The sequence below is a fragment of the Tarenaya hassleriana genome, unplaced genomic scaffold (assembly GCF_000463585.1).
Source record: "Tarenaya hassleriana unplaced genomic scaffold, ASM46358v1 Cleome2, whole genome shotgun sequence".
Lineage (NCBI taxonomy): Eukaryota > Viridiplantae > Streptophyta > Magnoliopsida > Brassicales > Cleomaceae > Tarenaya > Tarenaya hassleriana.
Genome location: NW_010965372.1, coordinates 3912844 through 3935367, shown reverse-complemented (window position 1 = coordinate 3935367; position 22524 = coordinate 3912844). Strand labels below are relative to the sequence as shown.

The 22524-nt window shown below is 37.7% G+C and overlaps 5 protein-coding genes across 10 annotated transcripts; 3 read left to right on the top strand and 2 right to left on the bottom strand.

Moving 5' to 3' along the window:
• The first annotated feature begins 897 nt into the window (after positions 1-897).
• Positions 898-2036, top strand: LOC104812113 (cytosolic sulfotransferase 16-like). Its single transcript, XM_010539106.2, has one exon. The coding sequence runs from the start codon at positions 963-965 to the stop codon at positions 1953-1955; it is 993 nt and encodes a 330-aa protein (XP_010537408.1). The 5' UTR covers positions 898-962; the 3' UTR covers positions 1956-2036.
• Positions 2037-2089: 53 nt separating this feature from the next.
• Positions 2090-3393, bottom strand: LOC104812112 (cytosolic sulfotransferase 16-like). Its single transcript, XM_010539105.2, has one exon. The coding sequence runs from the start codon at positions 3288-3290 to the stop codon at positions 2250-2252; it is 1041 nt and encodes a 346-aa protein (XP_010537407.1). The 5' UTR covers positions 3291-3393; the 3' UTR covers positions 2090-2249.
• Positions 3394-4233: 840 nt separating this feature from the next.
• LOC104812111 (transcription termination factor MTERF15, mitochondrial) lies at positions 4234-7270 on the bottom strand. Of its 5 annotated transcripts, none has more exons than XM_010539102.2 (4): positions 7014-7270; positions 5133-6567; positions 4714-4991; positions 4237-4595 (listed from the first exon to the last, which is right to left on the bottom strand). In XM_010539102.2, the coding sequence occupies exon 2, from the start codon at positions 6533-6535 to the stop codon at positions 5183-5185; it is 1353 nt and encodes a 450-aa protein (XP_010537404.1). In that variant the 5' UTR covers positions 6536-6567; positions 7014-7270; the 3' UTR covers positions 4237-4595; positions 4714-4991; positions 5133-5182. The 5 variants fall into 5 exon arrangements, with proteins under 5 accessions (XP_010537406.1, XP_019057883.1, XP_010537404.1 ...); XM_010539101.1 differs by having other exon boundaries at positions 4714-4988; XM_010539104.1 differs by having other exon boundaries at positions 4234-4595; positions 4687-6567.
• A 272-nt stretch (positions 7271-7542) lies between these two features.
• Positions 7543-11517, top strand: LOC104812110. Of its 2 annotated transcripts, none has more exons than XM_010539097.1 (7): positions 7543-7636; positions 8506-9677; positions 9775-9856; positions 9974-10037; positions 10235-10420; positions 10534-10594; positions 11152-11517. In XM_010539097.1, exons 2-7 carry the CDS (start codon positions 8576-8578, stop codon positions 11322-11324), a joined length of 1668 nt encoding a protein of 555 aa, XP_010537399.1. In that variant the 5' UTR covers positions 7543-7636; positions 8506-8575; the 3' UTR covers positions 11325-11517. The 2 variants fall into 2 exon arrangements, with proteins under 2 accessions (XP_010537399.1, XP_010537401.1); XM_010539099.2 differs by lacking the exon at positions 7543-7636 and adding an exon at positions 7674-7695.
• A 4635-nt stretch (positions 11518-16152) lies between these two features.
• On the top strand, positions 16153-21105 carry LOC104812109 (protein LONGIFOLIA 1). Its single transcript, XM_010539096.1, has 6 exons — positions 16153-16858; positions 16962-17391; positions 17841-17884; positions 18011-19708; positions 19802-19946; positions 20153-21105. Exons 2-6 carry the CDS (start codon positions 17247-17249, stop codon positions 20956-20958), a joined length of 2838 nt encoding a protein of 945 aa, XP_010537398.1. The 5' UTR covers positions 16153-16858; positions 16962-17246; the 3' UTR covers positions 20959-21105.
• The last annotated feature ends 1419 nt before the right edge of the window (positions 21106-22524 follow it).

Below are 22524 nucleotides of genomic sequence, written 5' to 3'. Positions count from 1 at the left end.
TAATCATCTCGCAGATACCCGAATTCCTTTTCGCCGCGGGTAATCCGAACTCGAATACCTGATATACTCGAATTTGAGATCGAGTTTCGAATTTTAAGACCCGGACCTTTCGAGTTCAGAGTCGAATATCTCGAATTTTCGGGTGTTGATCTATCAAATCCTTCTTTAAAAGGAAAGAATATCGGATCATGATTCATCAAACTCATGGTTTCTATAGGTTGGTCCGCTTCGTTTGTGGATGGAGAAACCCTAAGGACTTCCAATGGAGGAAGCCTTTGATCTGTACTGTTGTAAAGGGTTTGCCTCTGTACAGACATCCTGATCATGTTTTAGGGTTATTTCTTAAGTTCGAAGCAACGATAGCACAGAGAAGGCGAAGGTCGGGGATTTCACAGACCTTTCCGATTCCCGAGATGACGGCTCGGATTGACGGAATGTTACTTTGGAAGAGCATTGGAGTTATAGCCAAGTTTGTCATCAATCTGTACAAAGCTCTTAAAGGTAAGGCCATTTATGTCGGATTCTTACCTTAGCTGCAGATCGTATGATGTTTCAGGGTTTCAGATTCAGATTCAGCGTCCCAAATCCGAGCATCGCCTCTCGGGTTTCCGCTGTTTGGAAGTTCGAACTTTCTAGCCGTTGAGCATTTACGTTATTTAGCATCTGTTTAAAACGACGCGTCGATGGTAAAGAACGACTTGGCATCGATACTTCTGATTCAAGAATCTGTTCTGATTTACTTTGTTTCCGAGATTGTAACCGTTCCTCTAAAAGAACGTTTAGGAGTGTGCATCGCGTGAAGCGAAGACCTCGGGTTTCGAACTTTCAAACATAGTTTATGACGTCGAGGTCGAAGTAACTGTCGAAAATGGCTATAAAAGGGAAAAGAAAACTTAAATGACTCGCACTTCATTCGAACCGATCAATTATCGTTTCAAGAATCTAATCAATATCTCGCTTCGATGGAATCCAAAACAGATCAAACCGAGCTCCAAAAGAATCAGAAGAGGTACAGAGAGATCATCACAAGGCTGCCAGAGAAGAAAGGATGGAGACAGGAGGAGATCTTGAGCGAATTCGGCGGTCACTGGTGGCGAAAGCCGAATATCCAAGGTTTACTTCATGCCCGAGAAAATTTTCGGGCACGACCCGATGATTTTGTTATTTGCAGCTACCCGAAAACAGGCACAACTTGGCTAAAGGCTCTGACTTTCGCCATCATCAATCGTTTCAAATTTGATGAGGCCACTAGCCCTCTTCTGAAACGTTTACCACACGAGTTTGTGCCTTATCTCGAGGTCGAATTCGCCTTTTTTCCCGAGATAGATGTCCTTAAGGACAAAGCAAACACGCTCTTCGCGACCCACATCCCTTTCGGTCTATTACCCAAGTCGATCTTGGACTCGGATTGCAAGATGGCTTACATCTGGAGAGACCCTAAGGACACTTTCATCTCCTTGTGGGCATTTCTCCACAAGGAGAAGTCCGAGGACGGCGAAATGTCGGGTCTGGAAGAGTCTTTCGATATGTTTTGCAAAGGTGTTTCGGTCTACGGACCTTATCTTGATCATGTTTTCGGGTACTGGAAAGCGAAACAAGAGAATCCGAAGAAGATTATGTTCCTGAAGTACGAAGAAATGAGGGCGAATCCGATTCCGTACGTCAAGAGATTGGCAGAATTCATGGGGTATGGATTCACTGAGGAGGAGGAAGCGAAAGGGAATGTCGAGAGGGTGGTGAATCTCTGCAGTTTCGAGACTCTGAAGAACCTCAAAACGAACAAAGGCGAGAAAGGACGGAAAGATCGGCCCGGGACTTTCGCGAACAGTGCGTTCTTCAGGAAGGGAGAGGTCGGAGATTGGATGAACTATCTGACTCCAGAGATGGCTGCTCGGATCGACGGATTGATGGAGAACAAGTTCAGAGGCTCTGGTTTGCTCCGACATGACAGGTGATTGGTTCTGTTTCTTGATACGATGATGCAAGAAACTGCTCTGTAAACCATTTTCTTTATGAATGAAGATCTCTTTTGTGAAGAGTTTGCCGCATTTCTCAGTGCAAGAACATGAAAGACGAATATATAAAGACATTTCAGTATCCATATTTTCTCATTTGATCTTATCGGTTAATTGAAAGTGATCTTCTCTTCATTAAACAATAATTCACTCAAAAACAAACTGAAAACAGAGCAAGTTCTTGTTGGCATCAATGGAGGGCCAGATTATTGCAGAATGGTTCGCGAAACGGCTTCAATCTTTCTTCTGAATCAAGTCCGTGCCTTTGAATTTCTCGGCCATTATTCCGTCGATCCGAGCAGCCATCTCGGGAGTGAGATAATTCTGCCAATCCCCGACCTTTCCCTTCCTGAAATACGCACTGTTCGCGTAAACTGCAGGTCGATCTTCCCGTTCCTTGTCCCCTTTGTTCGCCTCGACGTTCTTCAACGTCTCGAAGCTACAGAGATTCACCACTTTCTCCACGGCCCCTGTCTCCTCCTCCTCTGCACTGAAGCCATGCCCCATGAACTCGGCCAATCTCCTCACGTACGGAATCGGATCCGCCCTCATTTCTTCGTACTTGAGAAACATTATCCTCTCCGGATTCTCACTGTGTCCCTTCCAGTACTCTAAAACATGATCAAGATACGGTCCGTACACCGACAACCCTTGACAGAACATGTCGAATGCCTCCTCGAGGCTGGCCAACTCGCCGTCTTGGGACTTCTCCTTGTGGAGGAAAGTCCACATGGAGATGAAAGTGTCCTTTGGGTCTCTCCAGATGTAAACCATCTTGCAACCAGAGTCCAGGATCGAATCGGGCAACGACCCGTAAGGGATATGAGTGGAGAACAGAGAGTTACCCTGGTCCTTGAGGACATCCACCTGCGGGAAAAACGCGAAATCGATCTCTACGTAGGGCACGAACTCGTGGGCGAAGCGTTTGCGAAGGGGGTTGTCATCGTCGCCGAACTTGGATCGATTGGAGATGGCGAAAGTGAGGGCCTTTAGCCAAGTGGTGCCGGTTTTAGGGTAACTGCAGATGAGGAAATCGGTGGGTCGAGCTTGGAAATACTCCTTGGCGTGAAGCAGGCCTTCGAGGAGAGACTGTTGCCACCAGTGGCCACCGAATTCGGACAGGATCTCGCTGGGTCTCCATCCTTTGGTCGTTGGAAGCTTCGCGATCAGTTCTTGGTACTTTTTCTGGTTCTTCTCGAACTCCGTCTGCTCTGTTTCGGTGCTGTCGCTGTTGTTGCTTGTTTGGTTTGCGAGATTTAGGGTTTCGGATTCCATGGATTACTGGTTCGAGTGCAGAGAAGCTTGTGGGCTTGAAGGGGAAGATGGTTGAATGTTGTTTATGGAGAGAGAGATGATGATGATGATGATGATGTGGGACAGAATGAGAATGGATTTATATAGATGGAGGAGGAGGGCATCAAAGACTCAAAGCCGTCGTTCGCTGATTGGACAAAGTGGGTGCCCCCAATTTGGAATAATCTTCTATAAAAACCCGTCTTAATATATTTATGTATTTTTTTTTTTCAACTTCATAAAAATTTGTGTTAATTTTTTTTCTCTATTTTGTTTGGAGCCACCGAAATGACAAAAACAGCCATCTGTGTCTGTGAATAGTTTTATCATTCCCAGAGTATGGAGAACAAAATGTTTTTTTTTTTGTGAATTTTCATTTCGGTATTTTTTTGTTACAAATCACATGTTTGACCCATAAACTATAGATGCAAGACCTTTACTTTTATGCAAAATCATTATTATTTTTTTATTAGAATCGTTGAAACAGGAGGTTGGTATATATAAAAAATCACGTTTTAGAAGTGGATTTAAGTTGGTGTGGTTGGTGCCCTTCGGTCCACATTTACCTCGAGCGCAGCAGCAGCAAGTACAACGCTCAACTCCTCTCTCTCTCTCTAAATTTGGTTTAGTGTAAAAGTAGAACGACTTTGCCACATCCTCCGCCCTTTTCACAATAACCCTACTTATATATATATATATACATACACATATTATTTAAATAATTATAATTATAAATATGGTGTAATCTAAAGCGTTGTTCCGTTTCTATAAGTGGAAGCATCGATTTCTTTCCATGGTTCTCGTCACCACCAAAACCTAGACTAATCACGAAACCGGAAACAAACCATATAATTCAAATTATATTCCATAAGACTCGATTTCAGGATGAAAAAGACGTTTTTCGTCCCATTTTATCGGTTTAGTTACGCAAGTTGAATGGAAAAAAAAGTTATTGGGCTCTTTCACAATCTTTTCTTATTTTACAACTATAAATGATTTCAATTAATTCTTAGCAAAAATAATTGTTGAAAAAAATTGATCTAAAATGTCATAGACAAATGCTTGTATTGCGAGAACATCCATCCATCCACGCATCACCAAAGACGGCGAAGGGTCTAACCCTAGGCTCACGACTCAGTCTCAGGTCATATCGGTTTCTTGGGAGGCAAGAAACCTATAATTCCGACATCAAGTGGTACAAACCGAGGCTGGCTCTATAACAGATTCATGTAGCGTTTTGCCACAAGGAGAATCCAACTGCTGGGCAGAGTTCATTATCGTCCACATCTGCATAAGAAAAAAAATCATGATTTTCCGCATTTTATTTCCCAGAAAACCTAATAAAAGAACTGAAGAACACACATAAATGGTAGCGAACCTGTTAATAAACTCAGTTTTTTTTTACCTGTACTCTTAATCAATCAATGGTCTGGAGCTACCACTTGTACAACAGCTTTCAAGTTGCTATATAAGAACCCAAAGAACAGAACTGTTTGCCCGACTTGTCGGAATCTGAGTCAGCAGATATTACTGAACCCTCGGGATATTCAGGCAACAGAGTGGATTAGATGTCTCTGGCCTCCCGGATGGCAGATGCAGAAACCAATGTAGGTCGGTTTATCGCCGTTCTTGCATGATCTTGCACTGTGCTCTGCTCCAACATACGCATTCTTCTCTTTGCTGCTTCATTCCCAAAATCTAAAGATGATTAGTTTCTAAACGAAACGGCTTGCTTGGACAGATAAGAGACCATATGCCCTCGAGTTATTGTTGTAGCCATGATATTTCTTAAGATTTCAGATACGAAGAAGATGCCAGAAATACCTCTTTATCTGATTTCCTTCAAAGCAGGACTCGTGCAAAGCTCCAACCCACTAAATAAGAGATTCCACAAAGGACTTCATGTTCTTCACATCTTCCTTTGTCGGTGGATGGCTAGGCGGCTTGAAAAGCTTCCAAAGTCCAGCAGGATGTCGTTTCTGTACATGGGCATTCTCCTGTCTCCTGCCAAAAATTCTTTCACACTCTGGGTATGGCTTCACATATAAATTATAAAATCTATTCATGCTTGGTTTTATCAATCCCTTCAATCCAATATCACAACCAAGCCCGCCTTTTAGCCTCAAGTAATCAATGACATTGTGCCGGGGGATAATATGCTTTTGGAGATTTACCCCCAAATACTCTGGTACCTCAGCCAAGCAACTGATGCTAAATCCCATTGTGTTTGTTAAAAACTCAATCTTCTTTTCTATGTCCTCTATCTCGTATAAGATCGCCCTCGGCTCTTTCCACAAAACCTTGAATGCATCTCTACGAATAAGCCCATATTTGCATAAGCAATCAACTCTAAGTTTCACTTCAAAGCCAGCTCGGAATACTCCCTCACTGAAAATTCTCTCTCTGATTACTTCACGGCATTTTAAGGTCCGGAGCAACTCCAAACACCGTGAAAGCTCCCCCAACTCCAAGCGAAGAACTCTTGGTTCTCTTTCAATTTCTCTCCTTATGTCATCTACGCTAAATCCCATCTTGAGAAATTCATCAAGCAATGGCTTAAGTCTGTTCTCGATACTAAGACCCAGAATTTCAGGAAAAACGTAAAGGAACCTCTCAATACTGTTACGAGGAATGCCAATTCCTCCCAGAAAATCAATCTTCCGGTGAATTTCAAGTTCCTTCACCATAAGAATAGCAGGGAATAAACCTAAAATCCTACTAATGGTACTATCGCAAAATCCTACGCCCCTCAAAATCCTCAAACATTCAGAAAACCTATATGGGCCTACCCCAAATCTACTAGAATGTTCCAATATGTTCCTAACCACAGAAGGCGAAGCAACAGATTCCCCACACTCCAAAAGAGGAACTTGCCATTTACTCAGGAACTCTGATCGAAGAACACCAGGGCAATCACATACCAATGAAATGAGTGATTTATGGGGGATTTTTAGTGCAATCAAGATACCCAGAGAACTCTCAATCTTGGCCAAATCAGAACTCAACAAAGCATTGTTCCTGGAGAGGAGATTCTGGAGACTAGAGGGAGTGAAACCATACCTCTGCAGGAGATTTGTCAGTAACACACGCTTCCTGTAGTGTGATTGGTTGACGGATACGAGAGTCTGAGAAGAGGGTCTTGCTGAAAACGGCCGATTCTGCTTCATTATGGTTACTTTGAAGCCATTGAAGCCGCTGAAGCGTAGAATTCTAGTGGTCAGTCCCATTCTATCTACCTCCAGTTGCAGGGGCACTGTCACTGTGTAAGAAGAAAGAAACGGACATCAGTGAAAAACTGAAATTCAAAGTTTCTGCATTTTTCACTTTTCCCTCGTAATGAAACACCTCCAGATACTTATAATTTCAAATCATTCGTATGTATTACGACAAGTGAAATCTCAAATGACCTCGAACAGAAAAAGAAGTATTTGTTTTCCAGGAACTGATACAAGAGATTTTAGAAATGAAAATGCACTCGAGCTTTCTGAGTGAAAAATCAGATTCCTAAAAATTGAAACTTCAAAATCCGACGAGATACCCAGAATCCAAATGTTCCTAAAATTCCCGATTTCAATGTCGAGATAGTGTCGTGTCTACGCCCACCAAGTGTTCGATAGTATTCCTGAATGCTGAAGGAGTAAAACACCCTTCACATCAAATTAATGGACGCGCTTACAACCGAATCAGAATCATGAAAACTGTTACCTGAAATTGAAGTGACAAGATCAGAAGAACGAGAGACAACATCAACAACAACGTCGTGAAGATTCAGCGGCAAAAATGTTCAAGTAACGGAGAAGTTTACTTAGGGTAGAGAAGAAGAGAAGTGAAATTAATGGGGAAGATGAAGTTGCACATGGAATCACGGAAGCTAAGTTGCCGGAGTTATGGGCCGGCCTCAACGCCAGTCTGAGAGAGAGAGAGGAGAGAGAGCGTTTATATAGGCAATTCAGCCAATTCTCCTATTGAAAGTTAAATGAATAAAATTTGTTGTTAGCACAAAATTTATCTTATCTACCAAATATCAGAATTCCAAATATTAAGAAATTGTATAAACATATGATTATATTAATTCTACCTTCAATCTTCGATTTTGTCGAAGCTTCAAATGCAATATAGCTAATTACAAGTCAAATTTCTGCTGGAGAAACCATAACCATTCTAAACATTGCCTGTTCCACGCACAAACCGGCCGGTTTCCTCAGAAATTTCGGTTTTCAATTCAAACCGAGAAATTCAATTTCGAAACCGAAACCGAGTTTCTAGCCCTAAGTCGTGTCAAGTGTCAACACCGAGTCTCCATTCTCCGCCGCGCCTCTGTGCCTAAGGTCTCTTGTTCATCTCTCTCTCTCTCTCTCTCTCTCTCTCTCCCGTTTGAATTTTCCTGGTAATATTGTGTTCGCGTTCTGCTTCTTTGTAGACGCATCTCTGTTTTTTTTTTCTTTTGTGGTTGGTCTGTAATACTTGATAGAGTTATTGTGTCGGTTTTGTACGGCCGGTCGGAAAATTTTCTCCACTGCAGTGAGATATAGTGATCGAATCCGAGCATAGTAGCCTCGTCTCGTTTCTTGTTTAGCAGAGATTTTCGCTTGATGCGTTATCATAGTGTCTCTTCTGGGTATTTCTCTTGCGTTGTTCATGTTTTCGAAGTCACAAATCGTGGATTTAATCGAACTTAAGGTTTATGGTTTATTGTTTAGGGTTTAGGTTTTAGGGTTTGAGCTAATTTCATGTGATTTAGCTAGGAATTGGGGAAAACTGACTGCATAACTTCTTTGTTCACTGAATTTGCAATCTTATGATTGGTAGTGTGGTTGTGTTGGATGATATTTTGCCGTTTCATAGTGCGTTTGATATCTGTTCTGCTTCACATTTTCACTCTTTTCCCTCTATGAAGTGATAAAGTGTTTCTTTTATAGTGATTGTTTCCAGTTCATAGTCTTCAGTCGACTTGCTCCCCTCAGCTTAATCGGGGTTTGTTCAAGTCAAGCATATGATATCACTTCATTTTTCAGTTACCATTGTCTCCGCCGTAGATAGATCCAATATATATTTCTGCATAATAATTTTAAGTGCTAGATGTTTTGCATATTTCTCTGAATAAAGCTTAGTATATCCCTTTTGCCAATAGTATGAAGAATATTGTATGACAATCAGCATTCAGCCCTTATTGCTAAAGTTATGAAATGTTTTACAGGATAAATTTATACTCTGCGCAGCTGATTTGACGGTGAAAATCGATTATATGAAATAAGAATTGTGCAGTCATGGGAACTGTTACTGTTGAAAGACGTGCAGAAGCCGTTGGTTCAAACTCAAACAGGACTGAGAAGACTTCTGAAACGACTCATAAGCGGAAAAGTAAGCGGGAAAGAAAGAAGAAACAGTCAGAGGAGGAGAGGGGAAATGCACTGATGAACAATGATAATCATAAGGCTGAACAAAAAGATGTCACCAAGTGTAATTCTTCACAGGGAGAGAAAATAATTAAGGATGCAGGAAAAGAGGCCAAAGAAGATAGCAAAACATCAAGAAGAAAGGGAAAGAAGAAAGAGAAGAACGGTGCTTCTGAAGCCGAGGGATCACAATTGATGAATATGGCAGATCAATCTGCTGTTAGTGCTGGTGATAATTCTATCATACAAAGAGTGGAAACAAATGTTAAGGCCGATGCAACTATGTCTAAAACACGGAATCCTAAATCTAAGAAAAGGAAGAGGAACAAGGCCAAAACAATGGAAGTCAGCGACTCATCAGCAGCCAACAAGGACAGCGGATCCGCACAGACTTTGTTAGAATGTTCAAATGGAGAAGATACGGGAAATAATGACAGGAATACTGATCAAGAATTTGCGTGTAAGGAATCAGGAAATCAGATGGAGAATTCAGAAACTGCGGAGAAAATTGGTGTTAAGAATCTCAGAAGGGCTAAGTTAGAAAACAGAGAAGATGAAAACAGTAAGGGTAATCAGGATGGTGATGGAGCAGAAGGTGCTGGAACTCTAGGGGACAAAAAACAGAAGAAGAGAAGCAAAAAGAAAAAGCATAGTAAAGATAATGGAACCGCAAATGTGGAGAGCAAGGAGGAAATGGAAGTAAAAACAAATGGAGTATCCATTTGTGGAAAGAGCTCGGTGAAGGATGAAGAAAGGGAGGTCGACTCCTCATTGCCTAGTTGTGTTGATGGGCAGGATAATGTGGCACAAGGAGTTGTTCCCGGAGAGATTGTGGAGCAGTTACCTAGATGCAAATGTCATGATCAATGCAGCAAAAAGCTTCTTGTACTAGATTTGAATGGAATTCTTGCAGATATTGTCCAGGGTTATGATGGAAAAATTAGCCCAGATGGTCAAGTCTCAAAGAGGTCAGGTAAGATCGAATCGCTTTAAATGCAAATAATAATGACTGATGAATCTTACAGAATTTTTTTGAATATCCCAGAATAATCGTTTTGTCATTTCTTCAGTTTTCAGGAGACCCTTTCTTGCCAGGTTTCTTGAGTTCTGCTTCGAAAGATTTGATGTGGGGATATGGTCGTCAAGACGCGTGTATGTTTCTACACTCTACTGGATCTGTTAGTCAAGTGTCTTAAATCGAATACTGCCATTAAGCCCATCTCTGTTCAATTCATGCATTAACCCCATCACTGTTCCCCATCTTAACAGTGGATTTGGTACCATAATCAACATAGTGATGAGAGATTTCGCGGACAGGCTACTCTTTCGTATGGTAAGTGATCTGATTTTCTATAGACTTACGAGCTAAGTTTCAGATTTTGAGAGTTGGGTTTGCATCCAAAGCACTTTATGATGATAACAGTGAACATGCGGAGAGTAAGAAAGGGTTTTACTTTTCCTGTTTCGAAATTGGCTAACGAAATCAAACACTGACACTCTTCTATTACGATGAATGTTGTATGAACACAGGGTTCGAAGTTATGCATTCAAACAAAGTTCAAAACTCTGGAAAATAAGAAAAAGCCTCTGGTTTTGAAGGATCTGAGAAGAGTATGGGACCGTTACGGCACCTGTCAATCTTGTGGAAAACGGAAGTACGATGAAACCAACACCTTATTAATCGATGATTCTCCGTATAAGGCCTTGTGTAATCCTGTAAGCACTTGAGCATCTGCAATCTGGATCTGAAGTTTTATTTCCATAATTTAATCAGTAATCAGTTGGTAAAGGTCTAAAACCATCTCCTCTCCTTTCTTCTTTTTTTTCAGCCACATACTGGGATTTTTCCACACACTTATCAGCACACAGATCGCGAAGATTCTGCATTAGGTAAGTTGGTAACTTCTGAAATGATGTTTGATCTGTAAGCTAACATGACACAAGAAGAGTTTATGGTGAATGTTTGTCAAGTTTCCTGAACAATGGCATGATCTTGGTAGGCTAGTCTGATGAACCACATGATGTGATATGGCCCATATGGGGCACATTGTCATATATTAAATAAAGCGGAAACAACTAGGGGTGGTCATTTCAGTTCGGTTATGTTTACTTTTAGTTATTTCAATTCAGTTTTAGAAAAACTACAACCATTCGGTTTTATATTATTTTCGATTCGGTTTCTGATCAGGTTTGATTCGATCTGGTTGTTATTGATTTAAATACTCATTATTTCGAAGAAAATTTCGGTTCGGTATTCAGTTATTAACCGAGTTGGCCCCCCTATAATGAAAGCATTCTCTTGATTAAAAAGAATCGTTGTTGGGTAAAGCTTCCATTTTTGTGGGTTATTCGATCATTGAAGAAAATCTTGTCTGTCTGTTTTGGAGAAATTAGTACCGACCATGATGAACTGATGTTTTTTTTTTGTGTGTGTATTGTCGGGACAGGACCTGACGGTGAACTACGTATGTACCTGGAAAGATTAGCGGACGCGGAAAACGTGCAGAAGTTCGTAGAGGAGAACCCGATCGGCGAACCTGCGATTTCTGAGTCGCATGAGTCGTGGGAGTTCTACTCTACTATCATTCAGCAATACACCCGACCCAAACCCCAAAATTAATTATCCTTAAACGTGATTAATTCGGAATTAATCCTCGCCATCGAATTGCTAATGAAGCTGAGCCATGTTTTTGTGAGACTCCCTTTTAAGAAAACCCATGTTTTCTTGTGTTTGTAACTTGCCGCTTTGATATATGTTTTGTTTTGTATCATATAATTATGAATGCTCAAACACGAGCACTTGCCATTATTTATATCATCATCATATAAACTGCCACCAATGGGTCCCATGGGTCCCAGACGTCATAAAATTTCCACCATAAATTATTATTATTATTATTATTATTATTATTATTATTATTATTATTATTATTATTATTATTATTATTATGTTTCAATGGGAAATAGTCAAACGTAGATTTGAATGATAATTTTCTTAGAGAAATGATAAAAGAGGGGTCATGGAAGAATAAGATCAAACAGGGGCAAGACATGTAGAGCTGTATCAATGTACAACCAACTGTCTTTACTATTTTTTACAAAATGCCTTTTAAAGATTTGGAAATTAGTCAAACATAACCCAATCCCAACATAATTTATCTCATTTTGATGTTTGTTATTTTCCATAATTATGTATACATTTTTTCATTATTGAAAAAGAGAAAAGAAAGATCAGAAGATGATAAAACAGAAACAATTAATAATAAATAACAATGAGAAGGATCTCAACATTAAAGTTAATTATATCGTATGAATATTTTAGCGTCCAAAAACATTTATCTATTTTAATTTCATCTTCTTCTTTTTTTGGTATGATAATTTAATTTAATTTAATTTCATCTTATCAGGTATTTAGTCGTTAATTCAAACTAATAGAATGAAAAGTTAATAAAATAAATAAAAAGGTAAATGACCAAAAAAACCATGTAATTTCATTTTATCACAATTTAAACCTTTTATTTATTTTTTATCTTAAAAAATTAGATTATCTATAAAAAAACTCTATACTTCACATAGTATAACAATTTAAACCATATACTTATTTTTTTATCCTAAAAAACTATGTACTTTTAGATTATCTCTAAAAAAACACTTTTATATTTATTTTTTGTCTTAAAAACTCTCATACAATTAGATTATCTTCCAAAGATTTTATACTTTTCATATTATGCCAATTTAAATTCTATAGTCATTTTTCGTCCTACAAAATTCTGTACAATTAGATTATTTCCATAAAATTCTCGTACTTTGTATATATGAACGAAAATAATGTGATACTCGTATCCGACTTCCCGTGAACAGTATGTGTCATATGTCTAAAAATCAATATTATAATAGGTTTTTGTATTATACTCAGATTCGGGACTGTGATTTCAAACTTTTATGGTTGTGTTAAATATTATCTTGGATGTGTATGATTTTAATTTGACTGTTGAATGTTTTAAATTTCGCTGCATGTTTGAATGAAAAGTTTTAAAAATTTCCATATTTTTTACTTTGGTAATTATATTATTGGTTTTTATCCATGTGAAACATCATGTTCACGGGAAACGGGATCAAATTGTACATAGTTTTTAGGACAAAAAATGACTATAAGATTTAAATTGGCATAATATAAAAAAATATAAATTTTTTTTTGGAGATAATATGATTGTATATGGGTTTTTAAGATAAAAAAATAAATATAAGGTTTAAATTGACATAATATGCAAAATACAAGGTTTTATAGAGATAATATAAAAAATATAGGGTTTTTTAGGATAAAAAATAAATATATGGTTTAAATTATCATAATATGCAAAGTACAAGTTTTTTGGAATAATCTAAAATTACAGAGTTTTTTTAGAATAAAAAATAAATATAAAGTTTAAATTGAGATAAAATGAAAGTACATGATTTTTTTTGTCATTCATCCTAAATAAACGTAATTAAAGTACTCTATTTAAAAAAAAATCAATTATAGAGGAAATATTACAAGAGTAATCACAAATTCAAAAATTATTCATGACCGACGATTTTTTTCTATTTAGTGCAATATGTCTAGGAAATTGTTTATAATGCATTATTTTGTGATTTTCCACAAACCACCTTTTTTGGGAAGGGATTATAATAAAAGATGTGACTAGTCAAAATGTCATGGAAATTTTGTATTTTGTTATTAGGGGAATTAAATTATCAAATTTCCAAAGCCCAACTTGTCCTACTTGTCACTCTCCCACCACTAGACCATGAATTTCCACTTAAATTATTTTCTTAGCATATATATATATATGTATATATATATGAACCTACTTCTATTTTTTCCCCCTCTTTTTGTTGAAACCTCTCTCTTGCTTTTAGGTGGCACAAACTATTAATATGAAAGAAATTATAATCCACTACTTTGTTTTTTATTCTCTATATATTTTATGATATTTGTGCAATATATTTAATTCTTCGTTATTTTTTTTTATCAGATTTCAATGATATAGAAATAAAAATAAAAATAAAGATCAGACGACTGCTATAAGGAAAACACTGTTTTTATTTATCATTTGTGACATTTGCTTTCAACAAAACATGGTTTAATTCGACATGAAATTGATTAATATTTTCATATTTCTGAATTTTTTTCTACAGTATTTATTTTTCAAAATGTTATATTAAAATTTTACATTATCTATAGTATCACACTTTACATAAGGAAAGGACAATCACCTTGCTTTTAATAAACACACATGGTCAATATTACGTTTTATGACCATTAAGTGTTCCATTTTTCTATCAACCCCAAGTAAAATCGTTCGTTATCATTAAATTAAAACATAAATGCAGAATATTAACCTCTAATTAATTGGAATTACTTGTTAATCCCGTTGAGTCGTTGACTATTGCTACGGGAGATTTAATTTCAGTTACGTTTAATTTTTTATTATGCTCATATATAACTTTTTATATTTTACAAAAATTATATTTATTCAAATTTTATATTGGATTTTGATTTGAATCTTGTTTTATTCAAAATTAATTGAGCTAAAATTTTCTAAAAAAATACTAATTTTAAAATTTTTGAAATTTCTGTAAAAATCTAATCATTGTATAATATTTGACTCATACAATTACATATATTTCATACCTCTATATATAGCCAATTGAATATTTATACCGTATTATTTAAAGAAATTAATTAATAACTTAAAAATATTTAAAGAAAGCAAAAAAGTTTGACTTTATTGCATAGTGGATTTATTGGCTCCAAAAACAGGACCATCGAGTTCTGGTAATTCACTTTATTTGTGTCACAACTTGAAACTTAGAAACACCTCTTATGAATTATACCAACCTTTTTTTTTATAAATCAATTGAGATAAATAAATGCCTCCAAATTAAAAGGATTTTGAAATTCAAAATTTTTTCTTAAGTTAAAATCAATAGAACGTGTATCAAATCATATTTTTTATTCTTTTTTATTTTGTATATTTGTCAGTATATAAAAAATAAAATATATGACTGATATCACATCTTAATGTACGCAATGACACATAGAGACGAGGTAAAATCCTCATTTCCTTCACATGTAAGCACAAAGATAACAAAAGGAAAAGAAAATTTTAGTTATCTCAATTAATTAAATTAAATTTGATTCATGTTTCCTTGTATATCTTATAAAATGAAAAACTCCACAGTCGATAATAAGACTATAATAATTATTAATCATTATTATTTTTGTTTTCTGATTACATAATAGATACATCATCACATGTACACAAATTTAGAACTATTTTTATAATCCTAATGATTATGACATATTATTATAATCTGATATATATTACGTTATATTAACTGTTGAAAAATTCGTATATAAATACCTAAATTTTTACAAAAATCTGAGATAAATATCTGAACTACAAAATTTTACTATATAAATACCTAAACTTTTATAAAATTCTACATAAATATCTAGATTTCTGAAAAACCTCCCAAATAAATCCAAAATCTATTAATAACATCAACTATTTTTACTTGTGAAATTTGTATTTATTTAGAAATTTTTTCAAAAGTCTAGGTATTTATGTAAATTTTTTAAAAATTCAGGTATTTAAATAGAAATTTTATAATTCATATATTTATATAAGATTTTCATAAAAAGTTTAGATATTTATATGTCATTTTATCTTAACTGTTTAATTTTTCACTTAATTTTGTTTGGGAAAATTGCTTTGAGCCAATATGGAGTGGAATAATTGTTTATTCTTAAACCAAAGTCAGTCATAATTATTCTTTAAAACGATGTAGTACGAGGAAAATGCATATGAAAATGGTATATAAAGTTATAGACACTAAAACAATCATTTGAATTCCATAAAAAAAAGATGGAATCTAAAAATCGACAAGAGAAAAACAACAAAAAGAAAAAGTTAGTTAATGCGAAAAATAGGGAGAGTTAGAGGGAAAGTCTACGTGCGAAAATATCAAGGAAAATGTCATATGGAAAATGCCAAAAAAGTTTAATTTATTTTATCATTTTTACTATTTTTTTTTATTTTTTAACCAGGGAATTATAAGATAAAAGAGGATAATTGAGGGTGAAATGAGGAAGAGAGAGAGCCATAAAATCCAAGAATATGGTTGATGTGGGAACTTGAGGCCGATTTTTTTTTTTTTTTTGTAGATTTAACCTGATTTGGTAAACGAAATAGAAAAATTAAAAAAGAATAAATGTTGTGAATTTTACTCATATTTGATATAATCAACATTTTCGGTGGAAAAAGGAAAAAAAACAATTAAAAAATATATAAATTGTTATTTTCTGCTTTATCTATCATCTACAACAGCATGACAGAAAGTCACATGCGAAGAGAACTAACCAGATCCACTTCCCACGTGGTCTTGTGAGATGGAGATCCCTGGCATTACACCACACCCACTTTCCCTCCAATCTTTCTCGTTTCCCTATTTTATTACCACAAAATAAAGAAAATTATCGGAGATAATCCAAAAATCTCTTTGGTTTCCTCTTCTTTCTTGGGGTTTTCCTTTTTAAAATTTTCCAGTACTGATTAATTTTTTTTTTTCTGTGGCTGTCTTTCAGTTTGTTCCCTGAGCATCATCAGTGGGTATAACAGAGGAACATTTAGTCCCTTGTTGGATCCAGAGAGATTCCTTTGGTTTCCTTCTCTGTTTTTTTTTCCTCTTTTGGTTTTTTTCCTCTGAATCTGCATTTTCCTTGGAGAAATCTGAGAAAAGGAAAAGTGAGGGTTCTGTTTCTGTAGCTTCGGTGAACAATTTGTGAATAGAGAGAGAGAGGGCTTCTGGGTTATGGACAAAGGCGTAGTTTTCTGTGTTGTGGAGCTTGTTCGGTCCTAAATGAGATAAGCCCACAAGTCTCTGGTTCTGTTCTGTGATTCGTAGTTGCAGAAGGTTGGATTTTTGAAATTGCTCTGTCAAATCATCAAAAGGGTTTCTCTCTCTTTGTTTCTTCTGCTTTTCCCTTTTGTGTCAGGTGGAATCTGGGAATCTAGGTTCTGTAAAAAAGGAGCATACTTTTGTTCTAGATCCGTAGGTTTCTGTTCAAGTGGGACACTGAGGGTGTTGATTCGTATATAAACAGAAAAGGTAGGACTTTTGTTACATTGGGTTTGAAGCTGTGATTAGCTGGATAACAATGGCGGTCTCTTTCGAGCTTTAACGGGTCGTGGTCATTTTCTTTGATCCAAAGGGGGAAAACCCGGAAATAAACCGTGGATTCAAGTGGGTTTCTACAAAAGGAAATGCTGCAATTTCGGAGTTTTCTGAATATGGAAGGTGCTTCATTCTTGTCGTGGTTCCATGGTGGTTGCCGTTGATGATGGAGGAAGGAACACGTTAAGGCTTTTTGTCCATAAAAGAAGAAGAAGCAAAGAGAACCCACAAAGAGTAGCAAAAAAAAGCCCCATTGCCGGAGATTCTTCTGTTTTGTTGTGGATTCAAAACCCTTGAGAGAGGTTGTTTGTGATCTTCAGACATGGCTGCGAAGCTTCTGCATAAATTGGCAGATGACAATGCAGATCTGCAGAAACAGATCGGATGTATGAATGGGTTTTTCCAGATCTTTGATCGCCACCATGTTCTTACAGGCAGGCGGGCATCCCACAAGAGGCTTACTTTAGGTAAATAAAAAAAAAAAAAAATAATTAAAATACTTACAGCAATCTCTGGTTCATTCATGTCTCGTAGTCGTTGACTTGTATGGCGATCATATGTATATCTCCTTCTGTTCTGTCCTTCGCTTCTGTTTCCTTTGCATCTCTCTCTCTCAATGCGGTTTCTTCAAAGGCAACGCCTCTGTTTGGATGCCAAGAAAATGGATGCGAAATTTTCTTGGTAGGATGATCTGCAGGATTTGGTTTCATTCCTTGGGGAAAACTCCTCTGAAATTTGATTTGGTTTTGACCGGCTTTTCTCGGTAGATTCTTGTTCTTGTTTCCACTGTAATGTCGTGTTTGACTTGCAGGTTTCTGATAGTTTTCTCCATTTACGTAAAACATGTTGAGTTATGGCATTTGTCTGAATTATCAGCATCTGAGAATTCGACGTTCTTGTTTGTATTGTGTTGCAGGCAGTGCACATGTCGACGGTGCTTATGATCAACAAAAATCATCGGTAGGTCCATTTTATTTAATATATGGATCTAACAATCTTGCCCTTTTCATATTCCGTGATTCAGTGTTTCTTACAGAAGTTTCTATCGGAAGAAGATGTCGAGTTTATGCTTCTTCTTTTTTTCAGTTTCAGGATCCTGAGAAACAAAGGCTGTCCACCGAATCATCGAGGCTCTCTTTCTCGTCCTCGTGTTCTTCCTCCCTCTCGTCTCCCGATTTCAACAAAGGACCTCAACCCGAAGCTTCGACCTTTGACAAGATCGCTTTCCCGGAATCTCCTGCAAGAGATAATGTCACGATGATGAGCGAAAAAGGAATTGGATTACATTCCCTTGACCTCCGAGATGTCGTTAGAGATTCTATGTATAGAGAAGCCAGAGGGCTTTCGGTTAAGACACCTATGGCCCGAGAGGAAGTAGGACGCCGTTATAACGAGGTTGGCACGAAGGATGCACCTCGTCACTCTCTTGATTCTCGGGAGACGATGAAATCAAGGCAGAAGCCGAAAGAGTTGCCTCGGCTTTCTTTGGACAGCAGAGAACGCTGTGTGATGAGGAATCCCGACATCGATCTTAAAGCAGGTCCGGTTTCCGAAAGTTTTAGCGGCGGCAGAACCGTGAAAAGACCGCCGAGTGTCGTTGCTAAGCTGATGGGTTTGGAGGCGTTGCCTGGTTCTCCTTTGGCTAGAGATATTCGTCAGTTTAGTCCGAAGAAAAGCAGTTTGTTTGAAGATAACTTCGACCCGTTCTCGAGATCCTTGAGGGAGAAAAGCCTGAACTGTCCTATCAGATTTTCTCCCGGATCCCCGAGAAGCTCGGGAAAGGATCCGACATCTCCAAGCTGGAGAAACGCGGATTTTGTCATGAAACCACTTTCGAGCTCCAGATTTCCCGTCGAGCCTGCTCCATGGAGGCAGCTCGAGAGAAACAGGCCGCCTCTGAAAAAGCAAGCTAGCAAGCCTGTGAAAGCTCGGTCACAGATAACTAACTCTAACTCGTCTCCTTCTGTATACAGCGAGATGGAGAAAAGATTGAAAGATCTCGAGTTCAAGCACTCGGGGAAAGATCTCCGAGCACTTAAACAGATATTAGAGGCAATGCAGTCAAAGGGTTTCCTTGAGACTCGAAAACAAGGGCAGTCTCCAAACTTAGCAGCTCGAAGAGATTACGAGATGGCGAACTCTGCAACATCATCCAAGATTCGAGGAGGCGTTTCCTCGTCTTCTTCATCATCATCTGTCGAGGTATTCGAATCGCCAATCGTAATTATGAAACCTGCCAAACTAGTTGAGAAAGCCGGTATTCCTGCTTCATCTCTGATTCCAATACATAGTCTGTCTGGCCTCGGAAACATCCATAATAGAGAAGAAAGAACTGTTGATGATAAAAGAGCTTCAACGGGTAACCGAGCAGGAAAAGATCGGGTCAGCTCTACGGATAAGAAAGCCAGTAGGAGAAACCTGAGTTCTTCAGCGAAACCTGAGCAAGTTTCTAAAGAGAATGCATCTAAGAGTTCAGGATCGATAAGCCCGAGGTTGCGGCAGAAGAAGCTCGAGATTGATAAGCGGTCACGACCACCGACCCCTCCATCTGATTCAAGAAGACAGTCAACCCGGAAACCCATAGAATCCACTTCTCCTGGTGGGAGACGCAGGCCAAAGGCTAACAAGAACTCGCAGCAAAACGATGACCAACTGAGTCAAGTGAGCAACGAATCTGAAACCGAAGCTGCAGGTATTGGACAAGACATTGAAGCTGACACCGGGAAAAGTCCGTCGTCGGCAATTGAGGCAGCGAAAACCGTAGTTTCTAACTTAATCCAGAACGTAAGTCCTGATTTACCCGTTTTATTCCCCTGCCCGAAAACTTTTCAACACAAAAACTCAAACTCTTGTTCCTCTGTTTTTTTTTTTCTCCAGAAATCTTGTTCAAGATTCACCGAAGATTCATCTTCAGCAAATCTTTCTGTATCTGCGCCGGAATATCCAAGTCCTGTTTCGGTTCTCGACGCTTCAGTTTACAGAGAGATTTCATCGTCCCCTGTAAAAACGCAAAACACGACAGGTAATGCAGAGTTAACTAAATTTACATTCCACTTGTTAGATCATTAAACATAGGAAACAGTTCTTGTTTCTGTTTAGCTGATGATGATCTCGTTCAAGAACAGCATTTAGAGTAATATAGTTGTTTGTTTCGATGTTTCTCCGTCCAAAGATGTGGAGAGAGCTTTCCATCTTCGGTTTCTGATTTCGAAGTGATCATGTAAACAGGCAATGGGTCTAACGGCTGCGAGGATCAGTGGAATCCTGCGTACAGCTTTGCGGAGAACACCTCGGGATTTTCTCCCGAGATTAACCGGAAGAAACTTCGGAACGTCGAGCATTTGGTTCAAAAGCTAAGAAGATTGAACTCAAGCCACGATGAAGCGAGCCAAGATTACATAGCCTCGCTCTGCGAGACCACGGGCCGTAACTCTGACCATAGATACATCTCCGAGATTCTATTAGCCTCGGGTCTTCTCCTCAGAGACCTCGGCTCGGGATTAACAACGTTTCAGCTACATCCTTCTGGTCATCCCATCAATCCCGAGCTTTTCCTCGTCCTCGAGCAAACGAAAGGAAGCAGCAAAACCAAGGCTCTGAACGAGGAGAAGCTCCACCGAAAGCTCATGTTCGATGCTGTGAACGAAATCCTTGTGGAAAAACTTGCATTCGTCGAGGCAGCCACCGATCCGTGGACGGAATCGGCTAAGATGGCGAAAAAGGCGCTCAGCGCGCAACAGCTCCTGAAAGAACTCTGTTCCGAGATTGAAACACTGCAGAGAAAATCCAAGAAAAGATCGGAGAACTTAGCTCTGGAGGAGGAGGAAGAAGACGATTTCTTGAAGGGTGTTTTGTCCGAAGACGTGATAGTTCGATCCGGGAACTGGAGCGAATTCAACAGCGAGATTTCGGGTTTGGTTTTGGACATTGAGAGGCTTCTCTTCAAGGATCTTGTCGATGAGATCGTTCATGGCGGAACTGGCCGTCTTCGAGCAAAGACGAGCAGAAGAAGAACACTCTTCTCAGGACAGTAGAAGAGTCTCTAATGCATACGAAGAAGGAATGTTCTCTCTCTAACTGGACACGACTCTTTTCTTTTGTGTTCTGTTTTTTTTTTTGGTTTCACTTGATTGCGCTGATTCATATGTAATGTTCGGTAAAATTTGTTTTTTTTTTCTTAAATGTGTTTTACATCATATTAAATTATATGAATGTATTATTCACTAAGAGAAATTTAGGAAAATTCTCTTTATTTAATTTTTTTCCTTTATATTTATTTTCAAAACCTTTTTTCTCATATTTCTCACACAAGTTCATATTTTTCTCATAAATATATGGTGTTTTATAAAAATAGATCACATATTTTGTCCACATTAATTATACGAGACATTTTAATCTTATTTAAAAATACAGTAATCATATGTTTAAATGTTACTTTTCGAGAGTAGAGACAAAAATCGAATTTCCAAGTTCTTTAGAAACATGAGGAAAAATACATTAAAGTTTTTCTTTTTCATACTTTACCAACTTCTTTAATAATACAATACAAATACTAATTTCTAAATATTAGTATTTTTTTTATATATATCTTTATACATTCTTAACGTAGTTGGAAAGATATCCATAAAGGAAAAAAAGAACTATTATTTGAACCTTGTTATATAAAATATTCATATTCGATACGAAATACTAATCAATCACGTCCAGCTCATTTCTAATTATTTTTTACAAGTCAATGTCATAATAATACTCTTGCCCCCGTTGCATGGGAAAATAGCTGGAATACCCTTTGACTGCTATAAAGACTTCTGATACTACCCTTGAAAAAAAAAATTAAACAAAAAAGACTTTTTCACATGGCATAAGACACAAAAACCCTCAAATATTTATGAAAAGACCAAAAACCCTTGTATTAAATTTAAAAAAAAACTAAAGTAAAAAAAAAAGAAAAAGAAACGATGAAATGGTGAAATAGTAATCTCTCTCCTCACTCACATCTTCACTCTCCTCACTCACATCTCAACGCTCTCTCTCTCCTCTAACTTACGATTTTCTCTATCTCTCTCCTCACTCATGTCTCAACGCTCTCTCTGTCCTCTAATTTAGACAAGGAGAAGATTTTCCATTGCGTAAGCCGACGCTCCAAACCCGAGGACAAAAGCAATCACGGTCTACAGGATAGAATAGAACCCTAATTTCTGGAGCTGTCATCTTTCAGTTTTCTGAAAGTTTTTAGACTAGAGGTTATAGATGAGAGAAGCTAAGCGGTAACAGTTGCATATATTCGAAACCATGGGAAGAACTCGGTGGTGGGCTTGGTTTGGAGTTCTTGAGTTTTCGGCGGATCTATGTCGGAGGAGGCGATTCCATGCAAACAGGTAAGAAAGGTGAAGAAGGTGATTCGAGTTCCTCCTCTATACATGAACCTCCTTCTCGCCAATGCACAAAATCTCTTGAAAGAGAAGTATTCAACGTCCTTCCACTGTGACGATGGAATTTGTGAGGAGGATTTCTAATGACTGAATGCATTACAGAGTCCAAGTTTCTAGAAAGGGCTTCTGTCACACGGAATATAGATCACATATATTGTAAGATTACAT